Source organism: Jaculus jaculus, chromosome 23, assembly GCF_020740685.1.
Source record: "Jaculus jaculus isolate mJacJac1 chromosome 23, mJacJac1.mat.Y.cur, whole genome shotgun sequence".
Classification (NCBI taxonomy): Eukaryota; Metazoa; Chordata; class Mammalia; order Rodentia; family Dipodidae; genus Jaculus; species Jaculus jaculus.
Window position 1 is genome coordinate 1,552,855 of NC_059124.1, and position 24,421 is coordinate 1,577,275.

Genomic DNA, 24,421 nt, shown 5'->3' on the forward strand with positions numbered 1-24,421 from the left:
TATATTACTCCAAGCCCTTCTGGCTTTAAAAGTTTGTGTTAATAATCTGCTGTAATCCTGATGGGCTTGCTTTTGTAGGTAACTTGATTATTCTCTCTAATTGCTTTCAATATTTTTTCTTTGGTTTATGTGTTTGGAAGTTTGATTATAATATGGCGAGGAGAGGTTATTTCTGGGTGTTGTCTGGCTGGGGTTCTAAAGGCTTCCTGTATCTGCATTGGCACCTCTTTCCCAATTTGGGCGAAATTTTCTTCTATGATTTTGTTGAAGACGCCTACTATGCCTTTGGAGTGGAATTCTTCTCCTTCTACTATGCCCTGAATTCTTATATTGGATCTTTTCATAGTGTCCCGAATATCTTGAAATTCCCACTCACACTTTTCTATAAGTTTGTCTTTCTCTTTGTTGGACTGCATTAGATCTGCCACCTGGTCTTCTAGCTTAGATATTCTGTCCTCTCCCTCATCCATCCTACTGGTGAGATTTTCTACAGAGTTTTTTATTTCATTAACTGTGTTCTTCATTGGCAGTAATTCTGACTGGATTTTCTTTATTATTTCTATTTCCTTATTTATGTCTTGTATTGCCTTCTTTATTTCATTAAATTGGTTTTCTGTGTCTTCTTTGATTCCTTTGATTTCCTCTTTGATTTCTTCTTTGATTTGTTCTTTGACCTCTTTGAACATATTTATAATCATTCTTTTCAACTCTTTCTCAGGCATTTCCTCTAACTTGTTCTCACTGGAGGACATTTCTGATGCATTAATACTTTTACGTGGATTTATATCGTCTTGCCTTTTAGTGTTTCTTGTGTTATAATGTATATATTTTTGCATCTTGGATTAAGTTAATGCTTGGATTTTCTAGCTAGCTGGGTATTATTAGCTGTATCAATTGATTTGATGTAATATATTTTCAGGGTAGGACCTTAAGGTATTAGGTGTGGCTCTTAAGACTCTCAGAGTATCTACAAAGATGTTCCTAGGGGTTGAGTTTCCCTGCTATGGGAGTATTCAAGCAGGCTGAGTGGAATAAAATACAGGTAGATTCTAAACTTTAACTAAACACTGTACACACTCAATCAAAAAACAGCCCCAAGTATGTATGCAAGAGTAGTTATTATAATGTCCAGATGCTCTGTCAACAAAGAGGTTAAGATTTCTGGTCTGTTGAGGGATCCAAGTCAGCTTGCGACCAAGTGAGACCCTTTCCTGGTGCAATCCCAGTTACCTTGGGTGATTTTGGTCTCACTCAAGTTGCTGCCTGGGTCGTCAGGCTGCTGTTCTGATTTCTGGAGCTGGGCACTGGCTTTTCCTGCGGGGCAAACCGAGCCTGGCAAGTGTGGCCCTGCAGATCAGCACCCCTGCTGTTGGAACTGCTGCTGCTCAAGCTGCCCCTGCTGGGACTGTCGCCACTGCTACTGAAGCTGCTGCTGTTGGACCCACCACTGCTGCTGCCTCTGCTGGTGCTGTAGCTGCCACTGCTGGAGCCACCACTGCTGCTGAAGCTGCTGCTGCCGTGTCCACTGCCGCTGCTCCCCCTGAAGCTACTGCTGCCGAGTCTGCTGCCGCTGCTGCTGCTGGGTCTGCTGCTGCTGCCGCGACTGGAGCTGCTACTTCTGGGGCTGCTGTTACCGGTGCCGGAGCCGCTGATGTTGCTGCCGGGCTCTGCTCCTGCTTGGGTCCCGCTGTCAGCTCAAGTTGGCGTGGCCGGGTCCCGGGCCGCTGCTCTGTTCGCCGGAGCTGGGCTCAGGCGGTGGGGGAGGGGAGGGAGCCGCGGCTGCTCTGGTTCTCTCGCTGCTCCACGTGTTCTTCTACCTCGCGGTCTGCTCCTCCGCTGCTCGCTGCCGCTCTCCCCTCACGTTTCCTGAGTTGCGGAGAGCGCGGTGTGAGGGGAAAATCCCGCACCTGGCTTTTCCTGCTGCTGGAGCCGAGCCTGGCGGCTTATTGTTGCACCACTGCCGCCGCAGTTGGCCAAGCTGATGGAGACGCTTTTGCCAGCCTGTGCGGGCTCTGGATGCTCTGGATCTCTCCTACTTCTCCGCTGCCGCTTCAATTTCCTATACACCTCACTTTTCAGTAAAAGTGTATATTTTGCTGAGTTTTTTTGGTCTTTTTCCCCCCAGGCTGCTTTGGCGTGGTACCTATGCCGCCATCTTAACCGGAAGTCTCTTTCTTCTTTCTTTTTCATGACTCATGGAGTTTCACGAGGGTTGCTTACAGGAGCATGGGCGGCAGGGATTTTTTGAGCATGGGCAGCAGGGGATATTCCCAGGAGCATGGGCGGCAGGGATTATCCACAGGAGCATGGGCGGCAGGGATTATCCACAGGAGCATGGGCGGCAGGGGTTATCCACAGGAGCATGGGCGGCAGGGGTTATCCACAGGAGCATGGGCGGCAGGGGTTATCCACAGGAGCATGGGCGGCAGGGGTTATCCACAGGAGCATGGGCGGCAGGGGTTATCCACAGGAGCTTGGGCGGCAGGGGTTATCCACAGGAGCATGGGCGGCAGGGGTTATCCACAGGAGCATGGGCGGCAGGGGTTATCCACAGGAGCATGGGCGGCAGGGGTTATCCACAGGAGCATGGGCGGCAGGGGTTATCCACAGGAGCATGGGCGGCAGGGGTTATCCACAGGAGCATGGGCGGCAGGGGTTATCCACAGGAGCATGGGCGGCAGGGGTTATCCACAGGAGCATGGGCGGCAGGGGTTATCCACAGGAGCATGGGCGGCAGGGGTTATCCACAGGAGCATGGGCGGCAGGGGTTATCCACAGGAGCATGGGCGGCAGGGGTTATCCACAGGAGCATGGGCGGCAGGGGTTATCCACAGGAGCATGGGCGGCAGGGGTTATCCACAGGAGCATGGGCGGCAGGGGTTATCCACAGGAGCATGGGCGGCAGGGGTTATCCACAGGAGCATGGGCGGCAGGGGTTATCCACAGGAGCATGGGCGGCAGGGGTTATCCACAGGAGCATGGGCGGCAGGGGTTATCCACAGGAGCATGGGCGGCAGGGGTTATCCACAGGAGCTTGGGCGGCAGGGGTTATCCACAGGAGCATGGGCGGCAGGGGTTATCCACAGGAGCATGGGCGGCAGGGGTTATCCACAGGAGCATGGGCGGCAGGGGTTATCCACAGGAGCATGGGCGGCAGGGGTTATCCACAGGAGCATGGGCGGCAGGGGTTATCCACAGGAGCATGGGCGGCAGGGGTTATCCACAGGAGCATGGGCGGCAGGGGTTATCCACAGGAGCATGGGCGGCCGGGGTTATCCACAGGAGCATGGGCGGCAGGGGTTATCCACAGGAGCATGGGCGGCAGGGGTTATCCACAGGAGCATGGGCGGCAGGGGTTATCCACAGGAGCATGGGCGGCAGGGGTTATTCACAGGAGCATGGGCGGCAGGGGTTATCCACAGGAGCATGGGCGGCAGGGGTTATCCACAGGAGCTTGGGTGGCAGGGGTTATTTACAGGAGCATGGGCGGCAGGGGTTATTCACAGGAGCATGGGCGGCAGGGGTTATCCACAGGAGCATGGGCGGCAGGGGTTATTCACAGGAGCTTGGGTGGCAGGGGTTATTTACAGGAGCATGGGCGGCAGGGGTTATTCACAGGAGCATGGGTGGCAGGGGTCATCCACAGGAGCATGGGCGGCAGGGGTCATTCACAGGAGCATGGGCGGCAGGGGTCATTCACAGGAGCATGGGCGGCAGGGGTCATTCACAGGAGCATGGGCGGCAGGGGTTATCCACAGGAGCATGGGCGGCAGGGGTTATCCACAGGAGCTTGGGCGGCAGGGGTTATCCACAGGAGCATGGGCGGCAGGGGTTATTCACAGGAGCATGGGCGGCAGGGGTTATTCACAGGAGCTTGGGCGGCAGGGGTTATTTACAGGAGCTTGGGTGGCAGGGGTTATTCACAGGAGCTTGGGTGGTAGGGGTTATTCACAGGAGCTTGGGCGGCAGGGGTTATTCACAGGAGCATGGGCGGCAGGGGTTATTTAAGGAGCATGGGCAGTAAACTAGTGTGTCCTGTAGCAACCGTTAATTGCCAGTAGGTCTTAAGAGCCTCTCCCCCTGAGGTGTATTCGTACACGAGGCATGAGTGAGGGACATAATTTTAAAAAATACATTCTATTTATTTATTTCAAAGAGAGATAGAGAGTGAGAAGAGGCAGAGGAAGAGAGAATGGGTGCTCCAGGGCCTCCAGCCACTGCAAATGAACTCCAGATGTTTGTGCCATCTTGTGTATCTAGCTTATGTGGGTACTGGGGGATCAAACCTGGGTCCTTCAGCTTTGTGAGTACATGCCTTAATTGCTAAGCCATCTCTCCAATCTGAGGGACATAATTTTATCTTTTCTAAATGGCTAACCAAATTGTTCCATCATATTTATATAAAAATTCATCTGAGCCCCCAAATGATTTCAGACACCATCTTCATTGTACATGAACTTCTGTAGGTAATTAGACCCGTATCTCCTTGTTCCATTCTACTTGTCTCTCTACCACATTGCTTTAGTTATGGAGGCTTTGGAATGCGTTTTGATATTTGTTGTCTTTGTTTTTTATTGTTTCTTCTTCGTGTTTTCCTGTCTGCTCTTGCATATTTATTTTTTTCTACTTGAGCTTTAATGAAGTCTTGGCTAACTCAATAGCACTTCGTTGGCATTTTATTGAGACCATTAACTTATTAATTACTTTAGGGAGTTGAACATCTGTGTGAAGTTGAATCATACATTAACCAAGAGCACAGTTCTCAGGAACACGTTTACTGTTGCAAAAGGAAGTCATATCTTGATATTCATTAATAAAACACCTTAATGCTTAACATATGCCAACTACTGTATTGATCACGGGAGATATGGCAAAGAGAAAGAAAATTCTAGATTTTTAATGTGCCATATGAGTAGATGAAAGCACACATGTGTTTCTAATAGAGTAAAGCCATACGCGTTAAAGTCACTCGGTCTTTTGTTTGTGATGTTTGATTTGGTGAAGGTTTGCTATAGTGCTGTTTTATAGTCACACATTTTGCACACTGATTTCTTGCCGTTGCAATTTTGTTTTGAAATGGATAGAACTGGGTGCTGGCGGGTTGGCTTAGTGGGTAATGGACTTGCTGTGCAAGTATGAGTGAGTACTCCAGCTCAGAACCCCAGCAGGACACTGCGGCAGGTGTTTGAAACCCCAGCCATGCCTATGGGCAGAAAGAATCATGGAGACGGGAAAACTCACTGGAAATTCAGGGACCTGCTAATCTGCTGAAAAAAAAAAAGCAGTGAACAGTGTAAGACCACCTTGGAGGAGGTGAGGATCGATACCTGAAAGCTGCCTCTGGGGCCGGAGAGATGGCTCAGCAGTGAAGGCACTTGCCTGTTAAACCTGAGGGCCTGGGTTCAATTCCCAAGATCCACGTAAAGCCAGATGCACAAAGTGGCACATGCGTCTGTAGTTCATTTGCTGTGGCTGGAGGCCCTGGCACATCCATTCTCTCTCTCTTTCTCTGCCTCTCACTGCAAATAAATAAATAAAAATATTTTAGGAAAGAAAGTTGCTTCTGACCTTCACATGCCTGCCATGGCACACATGAACACACACACACACACACACACACACACACACACACACACACGACAGAACTGGCATTATTGAGTTTCTGGAGCTTCCAGATCACGGAGCATCACAATAAACCTCCTGAGGTGTCTTAAATGGCATCACAATGGTCTGCGTAACCCAGCTGGCAAAATGCCCAGGGTTCAGCTAGTCAGCTTTGTCAGCCTCCTGTCAGCCGGGCTCTGGCTGGGGAAAACCGACCCAGCCATACTGCTTTTTACGGTCTTCTCACTTCCTCAAGGATTGCTTTAACCCGTAACTCTTCAAGCTTCCCTCATCACTGATCTTATTCTGAGCCGGTGCTCCAGACTTTGACTATAGGAGGATGCAGAAGTCAGTGTGGGAACTCCCGCGGGCTCTCCCCGAGAAGCTCAAGCACCCCGGGTTTACCGAGCACCTCCCCACACCAGTCTGTTTCAGTGAAAGAGGTTGTTCTTCTCCATCCTCTGAGTTCCTTTCCTCTGCCTGCTTTCTGGCTTTTCTGTCTTTTTTCTCCTTTCGACTCCTTCTTGAGCCTTAGACTACCAACTGTCTATTCTGTCTTTGGTCCCTCTCCTTGTTCTTTCAATTTACAGAAATGTGTGCCTGCTGAAATCTAATATTTAAAGCAAAACAGGGCTGAGACTGTAGTATAATGGTAGACTACCTGCCTGGTGTTTGCAAGGCCCTGAGTTCAGTCCTCAACACCAGAAAAACAAAACAAACAAAACCAGCAGGACTCCAAGCAGCGTTCTCCTCTAGCAACAGCCAGATTCTTGTTTTCTTCTTCACAGCCTGATTTCTCATGTCATCAAAGTTGTGTTTTCTTTTCTTTTTCTTTTTTTGGTTTTTTGAGGTAGGGTTTCATTCTAGCCCAGGCTGACCTGGAATTCACTACGAAGTCTCAGGGTGGCCTCGAACTCATGGCAATCCTCTGCCTCCTGAGTGCTGGGATTAAAGGCGTGCGCCACCACGGCCGGCAAAAGTTGTGTTTTTTTTTTAATATTTATTTTTATTTATTTGAGACAGACACAGAGAGAATGGGCGCACCAGGGCCTCTAACCATGCACCACCTTGTGTATCTATATCTGGCTTTTGTGGGACCTGGAGTATCGAACCTGGATCTTTAGGCTTTGAAGGCAATCGCCTTAACACTAAGCCATCTCTCCAGCCCAAAAGTTGTGTTTTTTAAAAATACTTTTTATTTATTTATTTGCATGAGAGAGAGAGAGGAGATAGAGAGAATGGGTGTGCCAGGGCCTCCAGCCACTGCAAATGAATTCCAGATGCATGAACCCCTTTGTGCATCTGACTTTACTTGGGTACTGCGGAGTTGAACTTGGGTAGTTAGAGTTTGCAGGCAAGTACCTTAACCACTGAGCAATCTTTCCAGTCCTTTTTTTTTTTTTTTAAGTCAAGTAGAGACAATTCACTTGAACGCACAAATGTCCAGATATTGAAAGGAAATGTGGGGAAATCTGCAAACCTCCATGATGAATTCAGGCTTTGGGCCCTGGTTTATTCAGAGGACCTGGGTGTCACAGGGTATGTTTATAGATACAGAATATACACATTTACCTATGGCTTGATGAGCCATGCTCATCATAAATAAGACATCATAACCAAACATCATAAATAAAAATAATATGGCTTTAGTGTGGGGTCTGGAATTCATTTCTTAATTTGAAAATCTGAAATAGCAACAATTACCTCTTAATACTATAGCATTACTTGGAGCATTACAAAGCTAACGTATGCAAAGCCATGCATCATAGCATATGTCTGATGTTACCTGTTATTCTTTTTATAATTATGTTGTCAGATGGGCAGGCTTGTTCAACCAGATATGAAGAAAAAATACACGGTTGAAAATGTAGACAAATATGCCTTAATACAACTGTCTTTGACCAACAAGTGTGACTTGTGCCTCAGACATGGCATTCACTCAGCAGATCAAAAGCTCCTCTCCCATGACCTCACCCTCTTAGGACAGTCAGGAGGACATTAAGCACACAATTAAAATGCAATTTAGTAAGTGCAGTAATTGAGAAGTACAGGGCACTCTGGAAGCCCAAAGAAGGAAGAGCCTAGCTTAGTGTGTGCTGCCTCAGGAGTGAGCTACAATGAGCCAAGGGCTAGCACCGAGGTTATGGGAACCCAGAAGACACCGGGGGAGGAGGCCAGGTGCCTTTGACCACCCTGCTCAATGCAAAGACCCTAGAATCCCATGCTGCATTGAGAGCATCAAGCTGCAGTTCTCAAAAGTTACCTGAAACCCTCCAGCCTACTTGAGTGATGTGTTAAGGAACAAAGTAGGACGTGATAATCCAGCGATGAGACATAGCTTTCCTCATTGGGAGTGGAACGCAGCAGGGATTTCTGTAGGCAGGTGACACAATCCATCTAAAAGAACAAGTGTCTAAGAGTCCAGATACTGCCAATGATGAAATTGTGTAGGATGTTGTCACCACAGTCCAGGATTGTGACCCTAGGTTTTGTTTTGTTTTGTTTTCAAAGATCTATTTTTATTTATTTATTGGAGATGGGGGGTGGAGAGAATGGGTGCGCCAGGGCCTCCAGCCACTGCAAATGAACTTGAGACGCATGCACCACCATGTGCATCTGGCTTACATGGGACCTGGAGATTTGGACCTGGGTCCTCAGGCTTCACAGGTATGCACCTTAACCACTAAGCCATCTCTCTAGCCCAGTTTTTTTTGTTATTTTTTATTTAAGACCTTTATTAACAGGTGCTTGCAGTTTGTGGCCTTTTTTTTTTTAAATCAAGTTGTAAACTTTTTATTACAAATTAAAAATGAAGTTCTTAAAAATCTCACTTGACCAGATATGAAACAATTTAAAAACCTTTAAAGGTATATTGAGAAAAACCAGGCTTTTTTAAAAAACGCATTTGTCATTACCAAAAAGAGACATCTTTAGGTAAAAATAATAAAAAACCTCATGCTGCATAGTCAATGCCGATAGTTCTGGTTTATCTGGTCAATGCAGCCCAGTTTTTTTTTTTTTTTTTTGTGTGTTTTTTTTTTCATGTATTTATTTATTCCAGAGAGAGAGAGAGGAGAGAATGGGCACACCAGGGCCTCTAGCCACTGCAAACTTCAGATGCATTCACCACTTTGTGCATCTGGCTTTATGTTGGTACTGGGGAATCGAACCTAGTCCTTAGGCTTCACAAACAAGTGCCTTAACTCCTGAGCCATCTTCCCAGCCCCGACCCTAGGCTTTGTATGTGCCGAAAGTTTGTGTTGGTTAGCATCTTGTTACTGGGACAACAAACCTGACAAAAGTCACTGATGGGAAGGAGGGGCTGCTTGGGCTTACAGGTCCAGGTTCCAGCCCATCATGAAGGAGGGAAGGCAGAGCAGCAGCAGTCAGAGGCAGCTCACGCTCCTTTGACCCTGGAGAGGTGGCTCAGCGGTTAAGGTGTGTGCCTGTGAAGCCTAAGGACCCAGGTTCAATGATTCTCCAGGTCCCACGTTAGCCAGATGCACCTGGTGGTGCATTCGTCTGGAGTTCATTTACAGTGGCTAGAAGCCCTGGTGTTCCCATTCTCCCGCTCTCCCTTCTCTCTCTGACTGTAATGAATAAATAGAAATAAAATCTTTTTTTTTAAACCTTCAATCCACAGTGAGAGATAGAGTGGAGGATGAATGCGGTGCTCAGCCAACTACCTCCCTCTCTCTCTTGGTTTTTAATTTAATTTTTTTCTTTATTTATTTGAGATGGGGGGAAAATAGGCAGGGGGAGAGAGAAAGAGAGAGAGAGAGAAGGAGAGAGAGGGGGAGGGAGAGAATGGGCATGCCAGGGCCTCCAGCCACTGCAAACGAACTCCAGATGCATGCACCACATTGTGCATCTGGCTTATGTGGGTCCTGAGGAGTCGAACTTGGGTCCTTTGGTTTTGCAGCAAGCGTCTTAACCACTAAGCCATCTCTCCAGCCCTCTCTCTTGTTTCTTTTGAGGTAAGGTCACTCTCTAGAACAGGATGACCAGGAATTCACTATGTAGTCTCAGGGTCATGGAGCTCACAGCAATCCTCCTACCTCGGCCTCCCGGGTGCTGGGATTAGAGGCGTGTGCTACCACGTCTGGCCAGCTCTCTTCTTTTTATACAGGCCAGGATCCCAGGCCTTGGAATGGGGCAGCCCACACTTAATTTGGGTCTTCTCACCTCAATTAACCTAATCAAGACAATCTTTTACCAGGATGTGAGGGCCATCTGTCTGTGACATCTTTCACCCCACTGGTCACCAGGGTTGATTTGATTGGTCTGGCTTAACCCCTGGGACTCCCTAGGCCCAAGCCCCCCACCTCACATCCTAAGAACACAGCTGGTGCTTCCCTGCGGCCGAAATAGGGTACCCGTTACCTGGACAGAGCACAGGTGTCCAAGCGCTAGAGGAGCTGACGTGCCCTTGACCCTTTCCCACCCTAGGGCTCAGCTCCCTTTGCAGGTTCTTAGGGAAAATCTAGGCTTCTGGTAAGTTCTCATTGCTTGTTGGTTCTGCTCTGACAGGAACAAGGAAGAGCAAATGTAAAGGAAGGGGGCTGCGAGGGCTTCAGCAGACGTCCAGGGACCTCGGGAGCAGAGTTCGCCCAGAGAGAGTCTGGCTGGCTGGGCAGCGCTGCGCCGGGAGCTCGGGGCTGAGTTCTTGGGAAGACGTCTGGGGCAGAATTCATTACCAGAATTCCAAGACAGTATTTTAACCAATGGAACTCCATTCCTGACTTGGTTGGCAGGTGACGGGACATGGGAAAGAGCCCAGTATCCATTCCTTTCTTTTCTTCTTGGTAGTTGGTTTTATTGAGACAGAGTCTCCCAATATACCTCTAGCTGGTCTGGACCTTGTCACGTAGACCAGGTCGGCCTCAGATTTCAGCTCATCCTCCCAACCTCTCCTTTCGTGTTCTCACTCAGCATACTCTCTCAGACTGTGTAATTAATTTTCTTTTGGATGTTTAATTTTTGGAGTTCTTTACAGATAGTAGTTATTCTGCTGGGTGTAGTGGCACATGCCTTTACTCCCAGCACTCGGGGGCAAAGGTAGGAGGATCCCCATGAGTTCAAGGCCATCCTGAGACAACAGAGTGACTTCCAAATACCAGGTCAGCCTGGACTAGAATGAAACCCTACCTCAAAAAAGTATTTATTCTTTGTTAGGTATATAATTGGCAGGGATTGTTGAGTCTCTTTCATTTGCTTTCTTTTTTTCCCCTAAAATATTTTATTTATTTATTTGACAGAGAAAGAGGGAGAGAAAGAGAGAGAGAGAGAGAGAGAGAGAGAGAGAGAGAGAACGGGCATGCCAGAGCCTCCAGGCACTGCAAACGAACTCCAGACACATGTACCACATTGTGCATCTGGTTAATGTGGGTTCTGGGGAATTGAACCGGGGTCCTTTGGCTTTGCAGGCAAATACCTTAATGGCTAAGCCATTCCTCCAGCCTTCATTTGCTTTCTTTAATAATACTTTAACAATTATTTATTGATAAGCAGAGCGAGAAAGACATAAGCACACAGAGGACGGGCGCGCCAGGGACTCCGGCCACTGCAAGCGAAGCCCCGACGCACACCCTGCTTTGTGCATCTGGCCGTTAAGTTTTGCAGCAAGCACCTTAACTGCTGACCATCTTTCCTTTTTTATTGGGGTGGGGGTCATGGTAGGGTCTCGCTCTGTAGCCCAGGCTGACCTGGAATTCACTATGTAGACTCAGGGTGGCCTCGAATTCACAGTGATTCTTCTACCTCTACCTCCCGAGTGCTGGGATTAAAGGTGTGTGTCATCATGCACCCCTCCCATCTTTCCTATTATAGGTGACATGTTGTACACATGGGAGACAATTTTAGAGAAATTCTTTTTGTAAATTTCACAAAAATAAAATTATTTATAACTTCACAGAAGTTATTATTATTATTATTATTATTGGGTTTTTGAGGTAGGGTCTCATTCTAGCCCAGGCTGACCTGGAATTCACTATGGAGTCTCAGGGTGGCCTCAGACTCATGGCGATCCTCCTACCTTTGCCTCCTGAGTGCTGGGATTGAAGGTGTGCACCACCACGCCTGGAATTTTTTTCTTAAATAATCTAAAGAATAACACAATGGTTAAACATACAATATAGGGCCTGGGGATATGGTTAAATGGTTAAAGGTACTTACTTGCAAAGCCTTCCAGCCTGGGTTTAATTCTTCAACCATGCATATAAAGCCAGGCAGGCATCTGATTACAGTGTCAAGAGACCCTGGTACATATGTACACACACACACACACACACACACACACACACACAGAGGCAAATTTGAAAAATACAATACAGTTAGTGCTTATTAGGAGAAACAAACCACCTTGTCTCTATGCCACTCTCCTGCCCATGTCTCAGAGTAGTCCTCTGGTTTTTGCTTTTCAAGGTAGGGTCTCACTCACTCTAGCCCATTTTTAATTTTTATTATTGTTTAAAATTTTTTATTTTATTTATTTATTTGAAAGAGAGAGATAATGGCACACCAGGGCATTCAGCTGCTGCAAACGAACTCCAGAAGCATGCACCACCTTATGCATCTGGCTTATGTGGGTCCTGGTGAAACTAACCTGGGTCCTTTGGCTTTGCAGGCAAGTGCCTTATCTGCTAAGCCATCTCTCCAGCCCATTTCCCACCCCCCACCCCCGTTTTGAGGTAGGGTCTCACTCTAGTCCAGGATGAACTGGAATTCACTATGTAGTCTCAGGGTAGCCTTGAACTTTGGCAATCCTCCTACCTCTGCCTCCCGAGTGCTGGGATTAAAGGTGTGTGCCACCACGCCCGGCTCCAGTTTTACTTTTAAAAAATGAGACTAGGAGCCGGGCGTGGTGGTGCACGCCTTTAATCCCAGCACTCAGGAGGCAGAGGTAGGAGGATCGCCGAGAGTTCGAGGCCACCCTGAGACTACATAGTGAATTCCAGGTCAGCCTGAGCCAGAGTGAGACCCTACCTCGAAAAAAAAAAAAGAAAAACACACACAAAAAAATGAGACTTGGGTCGAATGTGGTGATGCATGCCTTTAATCTCAGCATTGGGGAGGCAGAAGTAGGAGAACTGCCGTGAGTTTGAGGCCACCCTGAGACCTACAGAGTGAATCCCAGGTCAGCCTGGATTAGAGCAAGACCCTACCTTGAACAACAAACAAATAAAAAATAGCAATAACAACAAAGACTAGGGCTAGAGTGATGGCTTAGCAGTTAAGGCACTTGCTTGTGAAGCCTAAGGACCCAGGTCTGATCTCTCTCCAGATCCCACATAAGCCAGATGCACTGGTGACACAGGCGCAGGTCGCACATGCCCACTAGGTGGCGCAAGCGTCGAGTTCAATTGCAGTGGCTGAAGCCCTGGTGTGCCAATTTTCTCTCTCTTTTGCTCTTTCTGTATTTCTAAAAAAAAAAAAAAATGAGACTATTGGAGCTGGAGATAGCTTAGTGGTTAAGGTGTTTGCCTGCAAAGGTTAAGGACGTAGGTTCAATGCCCCAGGACCCATGTAAGCAGATGCACAAAGCAGTGCATGCATTTGGAGTTCATTTACAGTGGCTGGAGGCCCTGGTGCACCTATTCTCTCTTTCTATCTATCTGCCTCTTTCTCTCTCAAATAAATTTATATATATATATAAATATATACATAATATATATATGTGTGTATATATGTTTCTTTATAGTCCCATAAAATTTTGAGACAAATCTGGGGTTTGCTAATTTCTGCTCCAACAACAGTGGGCAGCGGCATTGACAACACAAAGCAGGCCTCCATTGAGTGGTGACTATAAACCAGGCATTGGTCTCCTAATTGTAGCTTGTATGGATACGGCCCTATTTTGCAGATGAGAAAAGTGGCTCTGTAGGGTCAGGGGACGTCCCCAAGATCGCACGCTACTGAGGCCACATACTCAGATATGATTCCAGAGCCAGGAACTTCAGACAATCGGAGCACGTAGGTTACACATATGTAAGAAAACCTACACGGTGAGATATGCCATGCTCATGAACTGGAAGAACAACAAGAGGGAAGATGTCAGTTCTTTCCAAACTGACATGTTGGTCTCATGCAAGTGATGACGTTTATTGTCGACATACAGGAGTTTACAGATTTACATGGAGAGTTTATATACACACATGAAAGTAATGAAATACTACATACACAAATTGCAACACTCACAGGGAGATCATGTATCATGTGCAGAAGGGCAACAATGTACTTAGAGATTTGGTTACTTCCCAGCTAGAGCAGAGGAGTGTAGGATTTGAACCCTTGCCTGGACCCCTTCTTGGGTCATTGCCATGACTTGCATTGTGTGTCCACATTGCTAAATAGATGACTCAAGATCCCCTTGTGTCCAGGGGTGACGCTGACCTTTGAGGTGCTAACCCCTGAGCAGCAATGCTAGCCACACCATGCACCATGCTGGGGATGCTTAGTGAGGTTTTCAGCAAGCCCAAGATGTAGCTGGTGCTTCCAGGAAAATAAGCAGAAGAGGTAGTGACACATGCCAGGCTCTTAAAATGTTTAACTTTTATTCTTGCCTAAAATACAGCATATTTTCAGCAAAAAATCAATCATGAGTTAAGTATACTTTCATGGAGATAGGCTACTTAAAAGAGACTTTTTAAAAAAAAGCACACAGAAGAAAAATGTCAGTACACAAAAGAAAACAAAGAAATTAAACAGAACAGACGTCTCAAGTTCTAGGTTGTGGACTCCTTCCTCTTTTCCAGGCAGAGCTCCTTGGGCCGGCTGTGGGTGACGACCCCAAACACAAGGTTAGCATGCTGCTAAGGGGACCTAGCTCACTCTGGAAGTGGAGGCAGGGGAATCAGAGATTTCAAGGGCTGGGATATACAAGATTCTATCTCCAAACAGAAAAGAAAAAGCCACATCTCTTCCACATGGCAGAAAGTCCAAGTTGAGGTGGGCGGCAAGGTGGAGTGCGTTTCTGTGCGCCTTCCGTTTTCAGGATACAGGAGGCAGCTGAGCTGGCTCAGTGCAGCTAGATTGACTCCCTGCCGTCTGAGACCTCATCCACGTCTAAAAGTAGGTGCTTTCCTGTTCTGTGGTGTTGAGCTGCAAGTATTCCAGAGTGCCCCTCTTGTAGCTGGCTACCCGAGCGGGCCTTCGGCTTTTGATGCCCGAGGCCTGTCTTTTCTGCAAAGAGCTGACAATCATGTCAGAAAATTCAGCTTGCAAGCGCTGTTGGTTCTCCCTGGAAAGAAAGCAGGGAAGAAAACAACATAGCAGTTCACACAGGCTGTTCCTCAGGCCGGCAACCAGCAGGGCAATTTCCCCTTTACCCATTGAATCTATGCCACCCAGGGTGGGAGCCCAGGGAACACCAAGCGAGCCTCGTCCTGGCGTTGAGGCGCTTGGAGCCCTCAGCTGTGCAGGCCACAGAAGAGGCAGCTTTGGCTTTGAAGGTGAAACATGCTGCTGGAATTTGGAAGCACAGCTGGAGGAGCTGGGCTTCATACATGCCTCTGAGGTGCGGAACAGAAACCACAGAGAGCCTGCCCGGACCAGTTACCCTGAGAATGCACTGGTCTCCCACATAGCTAGGAATGTGCACATCATTTGGGGAGGGCTCAGCCTGGTTGAAGGGCTTAAAGGTTTAGAGTGGGCATGAGCATGCCTAGCAAGAAGCCAGGTTTTCTTTGCTCTGGGGAGATCTGAGTGGTCTTGATCCCTCTAGCGCCTTGCTCCTGCATGACAGGGTGTCTCCACACCAGTGAGAGCCGTGGCAACAGCCACATGGCTGATGGCTGGAGCACTTACAATCAGCAATGGGATAGCAACTTGAGTCAACTGTAAGAGGTCTCGCTCTGGCCCCGGCTGGCCTGGAATTCACTATGGAGTCTCACTCACAGTGATCCTCCTACCTCCATCTCCTGAGCGCTGGAATTGAAGGCATGTGCCTCCGTACTCAGCAGTAAAAGAGAAAGAGAGAAGAAGAGAGAGAGAGAGAGACAGAGAGAATGGAGAATGGGTGCACCAGGGCCTTTAGTTGCTGCAAACAAGCTCCAAATACATACGCCTCTGTGTGCATCTGCCTTTACGTGGGTCCTGTGGAATTGAACTCAGGTCGTTGGGCTATGCTGGCAAGTGCCTTAACCACTGAACCATCTCTCCAGACCAACTTTCAACTTTTTTTTTTTTTTTTTTTTTTTTTTTAGAGGTAGGGTCTCATTCTGGTCCAGGCTGACCTGGAATTAACCATGTAGTCTCAGGGTGGCCTTGAACTCATGGTAATCCTCTTACCTCTGCCTCCCGAGTGCTGGGATTAAAGGCGTGCGCCACCGCGCCTGGCAACTTTCAACTTTTATTTATGCCTAATATGTTGCATATTTTCTGAAAAATTATGAGTTGAGTATATTTTAGTGGAGATATGCTGTTTAATATATAATTGAGGGCTGGAAAGATGGCTCAGTGACTAAAGGCACTTGCAAAGCCTGATGGCTGAGGTTTGGTTCCCTGGTACCCATGTAAAGGCAACTGCACAAAGTGTCACATGCATGTGGAGTTTGTTTTCAGTGGTAAGAAGCCCTGATGTGCCCATTGTCTCTCTTTTTCTCTCAACCTCTCTTTGCAAATAAATAAATAAAAATATAGAAACATTTAAAAACAATGTTACTGCCGGGCATGGTGGCACACGCCTTTAATCCCAGTACTGGGGAGGCAGAGGTAGGAGGATCGCCATGAGTTCAAGGCCACCCTGAGACTCCACAGTGAATGCCAGGTCAGCCGGGGCTAGAGTGAGACCCTATCTCGAAAAACCAAAAAAAAAAAAAAAAAAAAAAAAAGTTACTGGGTGAGGTGTGATGTACAAAACACAGGACTGAGGAGGCTGAGGTGGAAGGACAGCAAGCTCAAGGCCAGCCTGGGCTATGGAGTGACACTGAGTTCTCTCATTCTTTCTCATTGCCCCTCTCTCTGCGCACGTATCTATCTACATATCACCTATCCATTATCTTTCTTTTTTTAAAAACTTTTTTTTTGTTTATTTTTGCTTATTTATTTGGGAGCGACAGAGAGAGAAGGAGGCAGATAGGGAGAGAGAGAGAATGGGCGCACCAGGGCCTCCAGCCACGGCAAATGAACTCCAGATGCGTGCTCCCCCTTGTGCATCTGGCTAATGTGGGTCCTGGGAAATCAAGCCTTAGGCTTCACAGGCAAGCGCTTAACCACTAAGCCATCTCTCCAGCCCCTATCCATTATCTTTCTTTATCACTGGGACAATTTAAGAAATTTTAAGAAAATATTTTTATTTATTTGAGAGAGACAGAGAGAGAAAGAGGCAGACAAAGAGAGAGAAAAAGTATGGACATGCCACGGCCTCCTGCCACTGTCTTTTTACCTGGGTAGTAGGGAACTGAACCCAGGCCATCAGGCTTTGTAAGGAAGAGCCATCTGTCCAGCCCTGTCGGGGCGATTCAAAAAACATCTTTTTTTGGTGGCCTGGAACTCTTGTGGTCCTCCTATCTCTGCCTTCCAAGTGCTGGGATTAAAGGCGTGTGCCACCACACCTGGCCTCAAAAAATATCCTCTTATAAGTATAAAAGGGAAACAAATAAGTAAAATGAAACAAAAGCAAACTAAATAAAATACGGACAAAATCTCTTCAGGGTCTACAGGGCGGCGAGCCCCCCGCGGCTTCCTCCCTGAGGACACTCCTGCCCGAGGCAGTCTGCTCTGGCCAGCTCCCGGCGTCGGGGTGTCGGGGTGTCGGGGTGTCGCTCACCGCGCTGCACACTCGGCAGCGACTGAGAAGCCGCTGCAGGCAGCACGTGCGACGCCCGCGCCCGCCTCCCGCCGCCCGCCTCGCCACCCAGGCTTACACGGAGGGCGGCGTGGGCAGGTGGTACTCCTGGTCCTTCATCCCCGTCAGCCAGTACGTGGTCTCCGTGCCCCTTCCCTGGGGAGACAGAAGAGGTGAGTGCCCTGGGCGCCTCTGCTCACTTCCCACCAGGGCTTGTATCTAAAGGTGCCATGCAACTTCTTATCTTTTAAAAAATATTTTATTTACTTTTTTTATTTGACAGAGAGAGAGGGAGAGAGAGAGAGAGAATGGGCATGCCACCGGCTCTAGCCGCTACAGATGATCTCCAGACACATGCGCCACCTTGTGAATCTGGTTTAAGTGGGTTCTGGGGAATTGAATCTGGGTCCTTAGGCTTCACAGGCAAGTGCCTTAACTGCTAAGCCATCTCTCTATTCCCCAATGTCACACAACTCCTTATGGCTTGTGGCATCTCTAGACAAATGTTTGTTTTTAAATTGGCTTTTTGCCCCCCCTTTTCTCTCACTTTCAGAAGTTCAAGTCTATTATTGGCTAGATGGTAAGTCCCTGGCCAGCCTTTGAGACTTTGTTGAAGAAGAGGAAGAGACAGAGAAAAATAATCCATCGCAATTCAGCTATGTCACCAAATCTAGCCAATTTCCATTGTCTATATTTTCTTTTAACACCTTTGCCATAAAATTTTGTTATAAAACTTTTACCACAACTTCACTATCTTAAGTGTGTAATTACAAACCCATTTACACCAGATACTCCTGGTGGGACATTTGTCTGGTTCCGTGAGCGTGGGTGGCTGCTGGATTATGAAATGAAAGCAAATTTACTGTAAATTCCAATTCTGGTAAAGTTTATGTTTCAGAAATAGATTGACTCCTATATATGAAGTGAGTATACATAAATGTTTAAATACCCTTAAAAACAATGGTTTTCTGTTATGTTCAGACTATAAAAATCCTCTTAAGGGAACAACGGTGTATAGAAAACATACCTTTATGTGACTAAAAGAGTGAGTGTGATGTTAGAACACTTTTACTTAAACTTTTCCAAGTTTCAGAAAAAGTGTACAGGCCAGAGCATTATGGCTCCTGGTGACAGAAAATTTTATAGCCAGTAGCTGGCTGCAGATCAGTTGTGAAAAGATTGCAATAACTTTCTAAGAGCAGTCTGGGTGCCAAATGGGGCCAGCTGGTGGCTTTGGAGGAGAGCTATGTCACATGCGAGAAGATGCCGGGAACCTTCAGCCATGACTCTCAAACTTCACTGTGGTCACAAATGTTAGAACATTGTCCAGAATACCAAAGCCTTCTCTCTCCCTCAGAGTTGCAGGAGGCTTGGCAGGGTGTCCAGACAGCTGCATTCCAATATTTTTATTAGTTTATTTGCAAGGAGAAAGGGATAAGAGACAGAATGGGCGTGCCAGGACCTCTAGCCACTGCAAATGAACTCCAGACGTATGCACCACTTTGTGTATCTGGCTTTACATGGGTACTGGGGAGTTGAACCTGGTTGTTAGGCTTTGTAGGCCAGCACCTTAACTTCTGAGCCATCTCCCCAGGCCTGACACCTGCATTTTAACAAGTGCACGGCAAATGAGGGGTAAGGGACCACAGCGTGTCATTCACTGGTCAGAGCTTCAGAATCCTGCAAACAGCTGGTAGGCTGGAGAGATGGCTCATTTGTTAAAGGTGCTTGATTGCAAAGCCTGATGGCCCAGGTTTGACTCCCCAGTACCCTGTAAAGCCAGATGCACAAAGTGGCGCATTTGTGTGGCGTGAGATCCTGGTGTGCCCATGCTCGCTCTCTGTGTCTGACTCATTCTCTCTGTCTCTCTCTCTCTCTCTCAAATAAAAAGTATATATATGAAAAAGCAGTTGCTGGGGATATGTCTTCAGAGAGCTGCATTTAGAGACAAGCAGGATTTAAGAAAATTTTATTTATCTATTTATTTATTTGAAAGAGAAAGAGAGAGAGAGAATGGGCACACCAGGGCCTCCAGGCACTGCAAATGAACTCCAGACGCATGCACCACCTAGTGCATCTGGTTTAAGTGGGTGCTGGGGAATCAAACCTGGGTCTTCTAGCTTTTCAGGCAAATGCCTTAACCACTAAAATCCTCTCCAAGCAGCTGGGCATGGTGGTGCACGCCTTTAATTCCAGCACTCGGGAGGCAGAGGTAGGAGGATCGCCATGAATTCGAGGCCACCCTGAGACTCCATAGTGAATTCCAGGTCAGCCTGGGCTAGAGTGAGACCCTACCTCAAAAAACAAAAACAAAAACAAAAAAAGAATCTCTCCAAGCCCGGGATTTTTGATTTATATAAATCCTAGACCAGATGAATTTGTGGGGATTGGAGAATGTGGATATATGCAGTGTTTTGTAGCATATTGATCAGTCTAGGATTTAAATCAGTGGATGAGCACTTGCCTTGCAAGCACAAGGTCCTGGGTTTGATCCTCAGTACCAGAAAATAAATAAATAAATGCAGACCCAAAACAAAATAGAACAAAAAACAAGGGACTAGCATATTGATCATAGCACGCCATCTCTACAGGGTGCCTTGGAGGACAGGGAAGTTGTGAGCTGCCAAGCTTCATTGAGGCTTCTCACACAGGGATGGTGTGATTGCTGTGGGGAGTTTGGAGAAGGGTCTTCATCTTATCTTCAGCTTTCCTGGTGGAGTCTCACGGGAGGTGGCCATGTGACGGAGAGCTCGCATGTGTCCTCTGGAAATTCCTTACCTTTAAGTATGTTTCTCCTCTTACTTCGTACAGGAACTTGCACTCAGTTCTCTTCAGGGTGGCTATGGTGGAGCTGCTCATGTGAATCCGCAAGGCTGGAATGGCAAAACAGAGCTCTGATAGGGCATGCCAGTTCCAACCACTGCAAACAAACACCAAGTGCAGGCACCGCCATCTTCATCTGACCTACGTGTGTTCTGGGAAATTGAACCTGGGTTCTTAGGCTTTTCAGGGAAGCACCTTAACCACTAAGCCATTTCCTTAGACCAAAAATAGCTGTGTTTTGTCAGCTTTTTAAAAATTTTTATTTATTTTTTGAGAGCGATAGGCAGAGAGAGAGAATGGGCATGTCAGGGCCTCTAGCCACTGCAAATAAACTCCAGAAGCATGTGCCCCCTGTGTGGCTCACGTAGGTCCTGGGGAATCAAACCTGGGTCCTTTGGCTTTGCAGGCAAATGCCTTAACTACTAAGCCATCCCTCCAGCCCTTGTCAGCTTTTTTTTTAAATGAGTTTTTTTTTTTTTTTTTAAATTTGAGAGAGAGAGAGGGAAAAAGAAATTGGCATCTCAGCCTCTGCAATCGAACTCCAGATGCTTGCGCCACCTAGTGGGCCTGTGAGACCTTGTGCTTGCCTCATCTTTGTGATTCTGGCTTATGTGGTATCTGGAGAGTCAAATATGAGACCTTAGGCTTCACAAGTAAGCACTCAAGTAACCACCTTAACAGCTAAGCCATCTCTCCAGCAGTCGTCAGCTTTTCTTAAAATTCCATCTGCAAATGCTTTCTCCCTCTGCTATGTCTTCACTCCCATCACTCCCATCACTGAGTTATCTACTGTATGCAGGGTGCTGTGCCTCTGTCTTGCCAGACACATGCACTCTTTGCATATAGTAAATACCTTGATCATTTTTCTTCACTAAAGTCAATTCCTAGAATAAACAAATAAAGAGAAAATATGACTGTGAACAGGGTGTATGGTCCATGTCTAGCTTACTGCGTTACATGTAGCTAAATTTCATCACTGTTCCAGGAGGAACATTCATGAACTCCTTGCCAATGACTCACAAATATTAAAGCAGTCTAAAATGGAATACGAAAGACTAAAATAATGAGCAGTAAACACAACCACAAAGCAAAGGCAGCAATGGCCAGATTAACATGGGCTCAAGCAACGGGAGGACTGCTTTCATAACACAGCACTGCTTGTCTTCTTATTGCACCCAAGTCCTATCACTGCCCGACAAGCAGGAAGGAAACAGTCCTCTCTCTCCTTACGAAGGCCAGTGGATTCCATCCGAGAGGCTGTGTTGACAGTGTCCCCAAACAGGCAGTAGCGAGGCATCTTGATCCCTACCACTCCAGCAGCACAGGGACCTGCAGTGAAGGGCAGAGACAAGAGGCAGGGGGATTAAGAGTGGAGTTAAGCTGGGTGTGGGGGCGCACGCCTTTAATAACAGCTCTCCGGAGGCTGAGGTAGGAGGATCTCTGTGAGTTTGAGGCCATCCTGAGACTAATTCCAGGTCAGCCTGAGCTAGAGCAAGACCCTACCTCAACCCCCCCCCCCAAAATAAGTGGAGTTAAGACACATCAGGAGGCTGGGAAGATGGCTCAGTGGGCAAAGGGCCTGCCAGGTGAACATGAGGTCCTGAGTTCAGATCTCCAGCACCCATGCAAAAAGCCAACCATGATGGTATGTGTCTATAATCCCAGCAGGGGGAAGCAGAGACAGGAGGATCCATAGAGCTTTGCTGACCAGCTGCTCTAGCTGAATTGGTGAGCTCTAGGTTCGGAGAAAGATCTTATCTCAATAAATGAGGCCAGGCTGGGGTTATGGTTCAGTGGTTAAAGACACTTGCTTACAAAGCCTGCTGGCCTGGGTTTGGCTCCCCAGTGCCCATGTAAAGCCAGATGCACAAAGTGGTGCATGCATCTGGGGTTTATTTGCACTGGCAAGAGACCCTGGCACACCCATACTCATTCTCTTTCTGTTTCTGATTCTCTCTCACAAATAAATAAATCAGTAAATAAATTAAAAAAAAAATAAGTTTGACAGTGACTGACATCTGACACCAACCCTCTGGTCTCCACGTGCCTGTGGACATGTGGACATGCATCCTCCCATACATGTGTCCATGCAATATGAACACGTATACACACATGTATGTATACCACACATATGCACAACAAAAAGACAGATCAGGCTCTTCTCAATGTCACAAAGCTGAATACTTTGGGGCTTGGAAACATGGCCAAGCATGTGACTTGAGGCATGACTTTTGCTTTTACTTTACTATTTTATGTTATTTCCATTTTTTATTATTTATTTTAAGAGAGAGAAAGAGGGAGAGACAGAGAGAGAGAGAGAGAGAGGGAGAGAGAGAGAGAGAGAGAGAGAGAGAGAGAGAGAGAGAGAGCGCAGGCGCAAAGAAGAGGATGGAATGGGCACGCCAGAGCCCCAGCCCTTGACTTCTGCTTTGAATTGATGCAGTGAGTCTATTTAATGACTGTGAGCTTTCAGAAGGAAAAGAAAAGTATTTACACTAACAGGAGGCATCCAGACCTTCCCCTCATGACAAACATCAACATTTCAAATAGAAGCTCTCTAGAAGGGGTCCCATAGTTTGCCTAACTGTGTCAAACAACACCTTCCTGAATTCTAGACTGCTGGAAGGAACCATAGACTTGAATGCACAAGTGCACAAGTTAGTTTTGTATTTCTTTTTTTTTAAATTATTTATTTATTTATTTGAGAGCAACAGACACAGAGAGAAAGACAGATAGAGGGAGAGAGAGAGAATGGGCGTGCCAGGGCTTCCAGCCTCTGCAAACGAACTCCAGACGCGTGCACCCCCTTGTGCATCTGGCTCATGTGGGTCCTGGGGAACCGAGCCCCGAACCGGGGTCCTTAGGCTTCACAGGCAAGCACTTAACCGCTAAGCCATCTCTCCAGCCCTAGTTTTGTATTTCTTTTGGGTGGCATTATGATGGAATACCCAGATGACAGGTGTTGCAGTCAGGTTCGCATTACTGGTAGAAATCACCCAACCAAGAGAAACTTATGGGAAAAAGAGATTTATTTTGGCTTACAGGATCAAGGGGGAAGCTCCATGATGGCAGGGAAAACAAAGGCATTAGCAGAGGGTGGACATCACCCCTTGGCCAACATAAGGTAGACAATAACAACAGGAGAGTGTGCCAAACACTGGCATGGGGAAACTGGCTGTAACACCCATAAGCCCGCCCCCAACAATACACCACCTGCAGCAGGCGTTAATTTCCAGTTGCCATCAGCTGGGGAACCTAACATCCAGAATACCTAAGTTTATGGGGGACATCTGAATCAAACCATCACAACGGGGACTTGGCATAGTCTTCTGTGAGCACATGAATGCCACTTGGGGGAAGTCTGTGGCACAAAGTTATTATAACAAGTAAACAAGACAAGGACTGGAGAGATGGCTTAGCAGTTAAGGTGTTTGCCTGCAAAGCCAAAGGACCCAGGTTTGATTCCCCAGGACCCACGTAAGCCAGATGCACAATGCTTCAGGAGTTCGTTTGCAGTGGCTGGAAGCCCTGGCATGCCCATTCTCTCCCTCTCTCTCTCAAATAAATAAAATAAAATAAATGTTTAAAAACAAAACAAAAGAAAAAAACAGGGCGAGAGCGTCAGTGTGACACCTTCGGTAGGTGTTGTGGAACAGCTGCTGCCAACTTAACCAGAGAAGCTTGGAGTACCAACAAGATGCCCTCAGTAAGGGCAGGCTTATTAACATTCCCTCATAGGAGCCGTGCGTGGGCACACGCCTTTAATCCCAGCACTCGGAAAGCTGAGATAGGAGGATCGCTGCCAAGAGTTCGAGGCCACCCTGAGAATACACAGTGAATTCCAAGTCAGCCTGGTCGAGAGAGAGCAAGACCCTACCTTGAAAAAAAAAAAAAAAAAAAAGACAAAACCTCAAAAAACAAAACATCCCCTCCTAGGCGGAGGGAAGGAAAGGGTCATTAGCTCTTGCCTGAGAGTCCCCCCCCACGCCCCCTCGCACGGTCACTGGGCCCCAGCTGCATGTGATCCCAGGAGGCGCTGGAATGAAGAGGTGGAAGCTTGAACTGAAGGGCGGAAACTCCATCCCTGCAGCTGTGAGGAAGGCGTTTTTCGTAACAGCTGTTTGGTGGCTTCCTCACGCTCCTGTAAGTCCAGTAATATACTCACTGGTTCCCCTGCTAGGCTTGGTCTACCATGGGGTGAGCAGATGT

The 24,421-nt window shown here is 47.3% G+C and overlaps 1 protein-coding gene across 1 annotated transcript in view; it reads right to left on the reverse strand.

Moving 5' to 3' along the window:
- Positions 1-14,667: 14,667 nt before the first annotated feature.
- Gucy2c (guanylate cyclase 2C) overlaps positions 14,668-24,421 on the reverse strand; it is a 92,127-nt gene continuing 82,373 nt past the window's right edge. The window contains exons 24-27 of the mRNA XM_004671850.2: positions 21,443-21,541; positions 20,168-20,262; positions 17,469-17,545; positions 14,668-14,842 (exon numbers count right to left, since the gene is read on the reverse strand). Coding sequence (XP_004671907.1) covers positions 14,668-14,842; positions 17,469-17,545; positions 20,168-20,262; positions 21,443-21,541 — 446 coding nt within the window. The remainder of the gene's footprint in view (positions 14,843-17,468; positions 17,546-20,167; positions 20,263-21,442; positions 21,542-24,421) is intronic.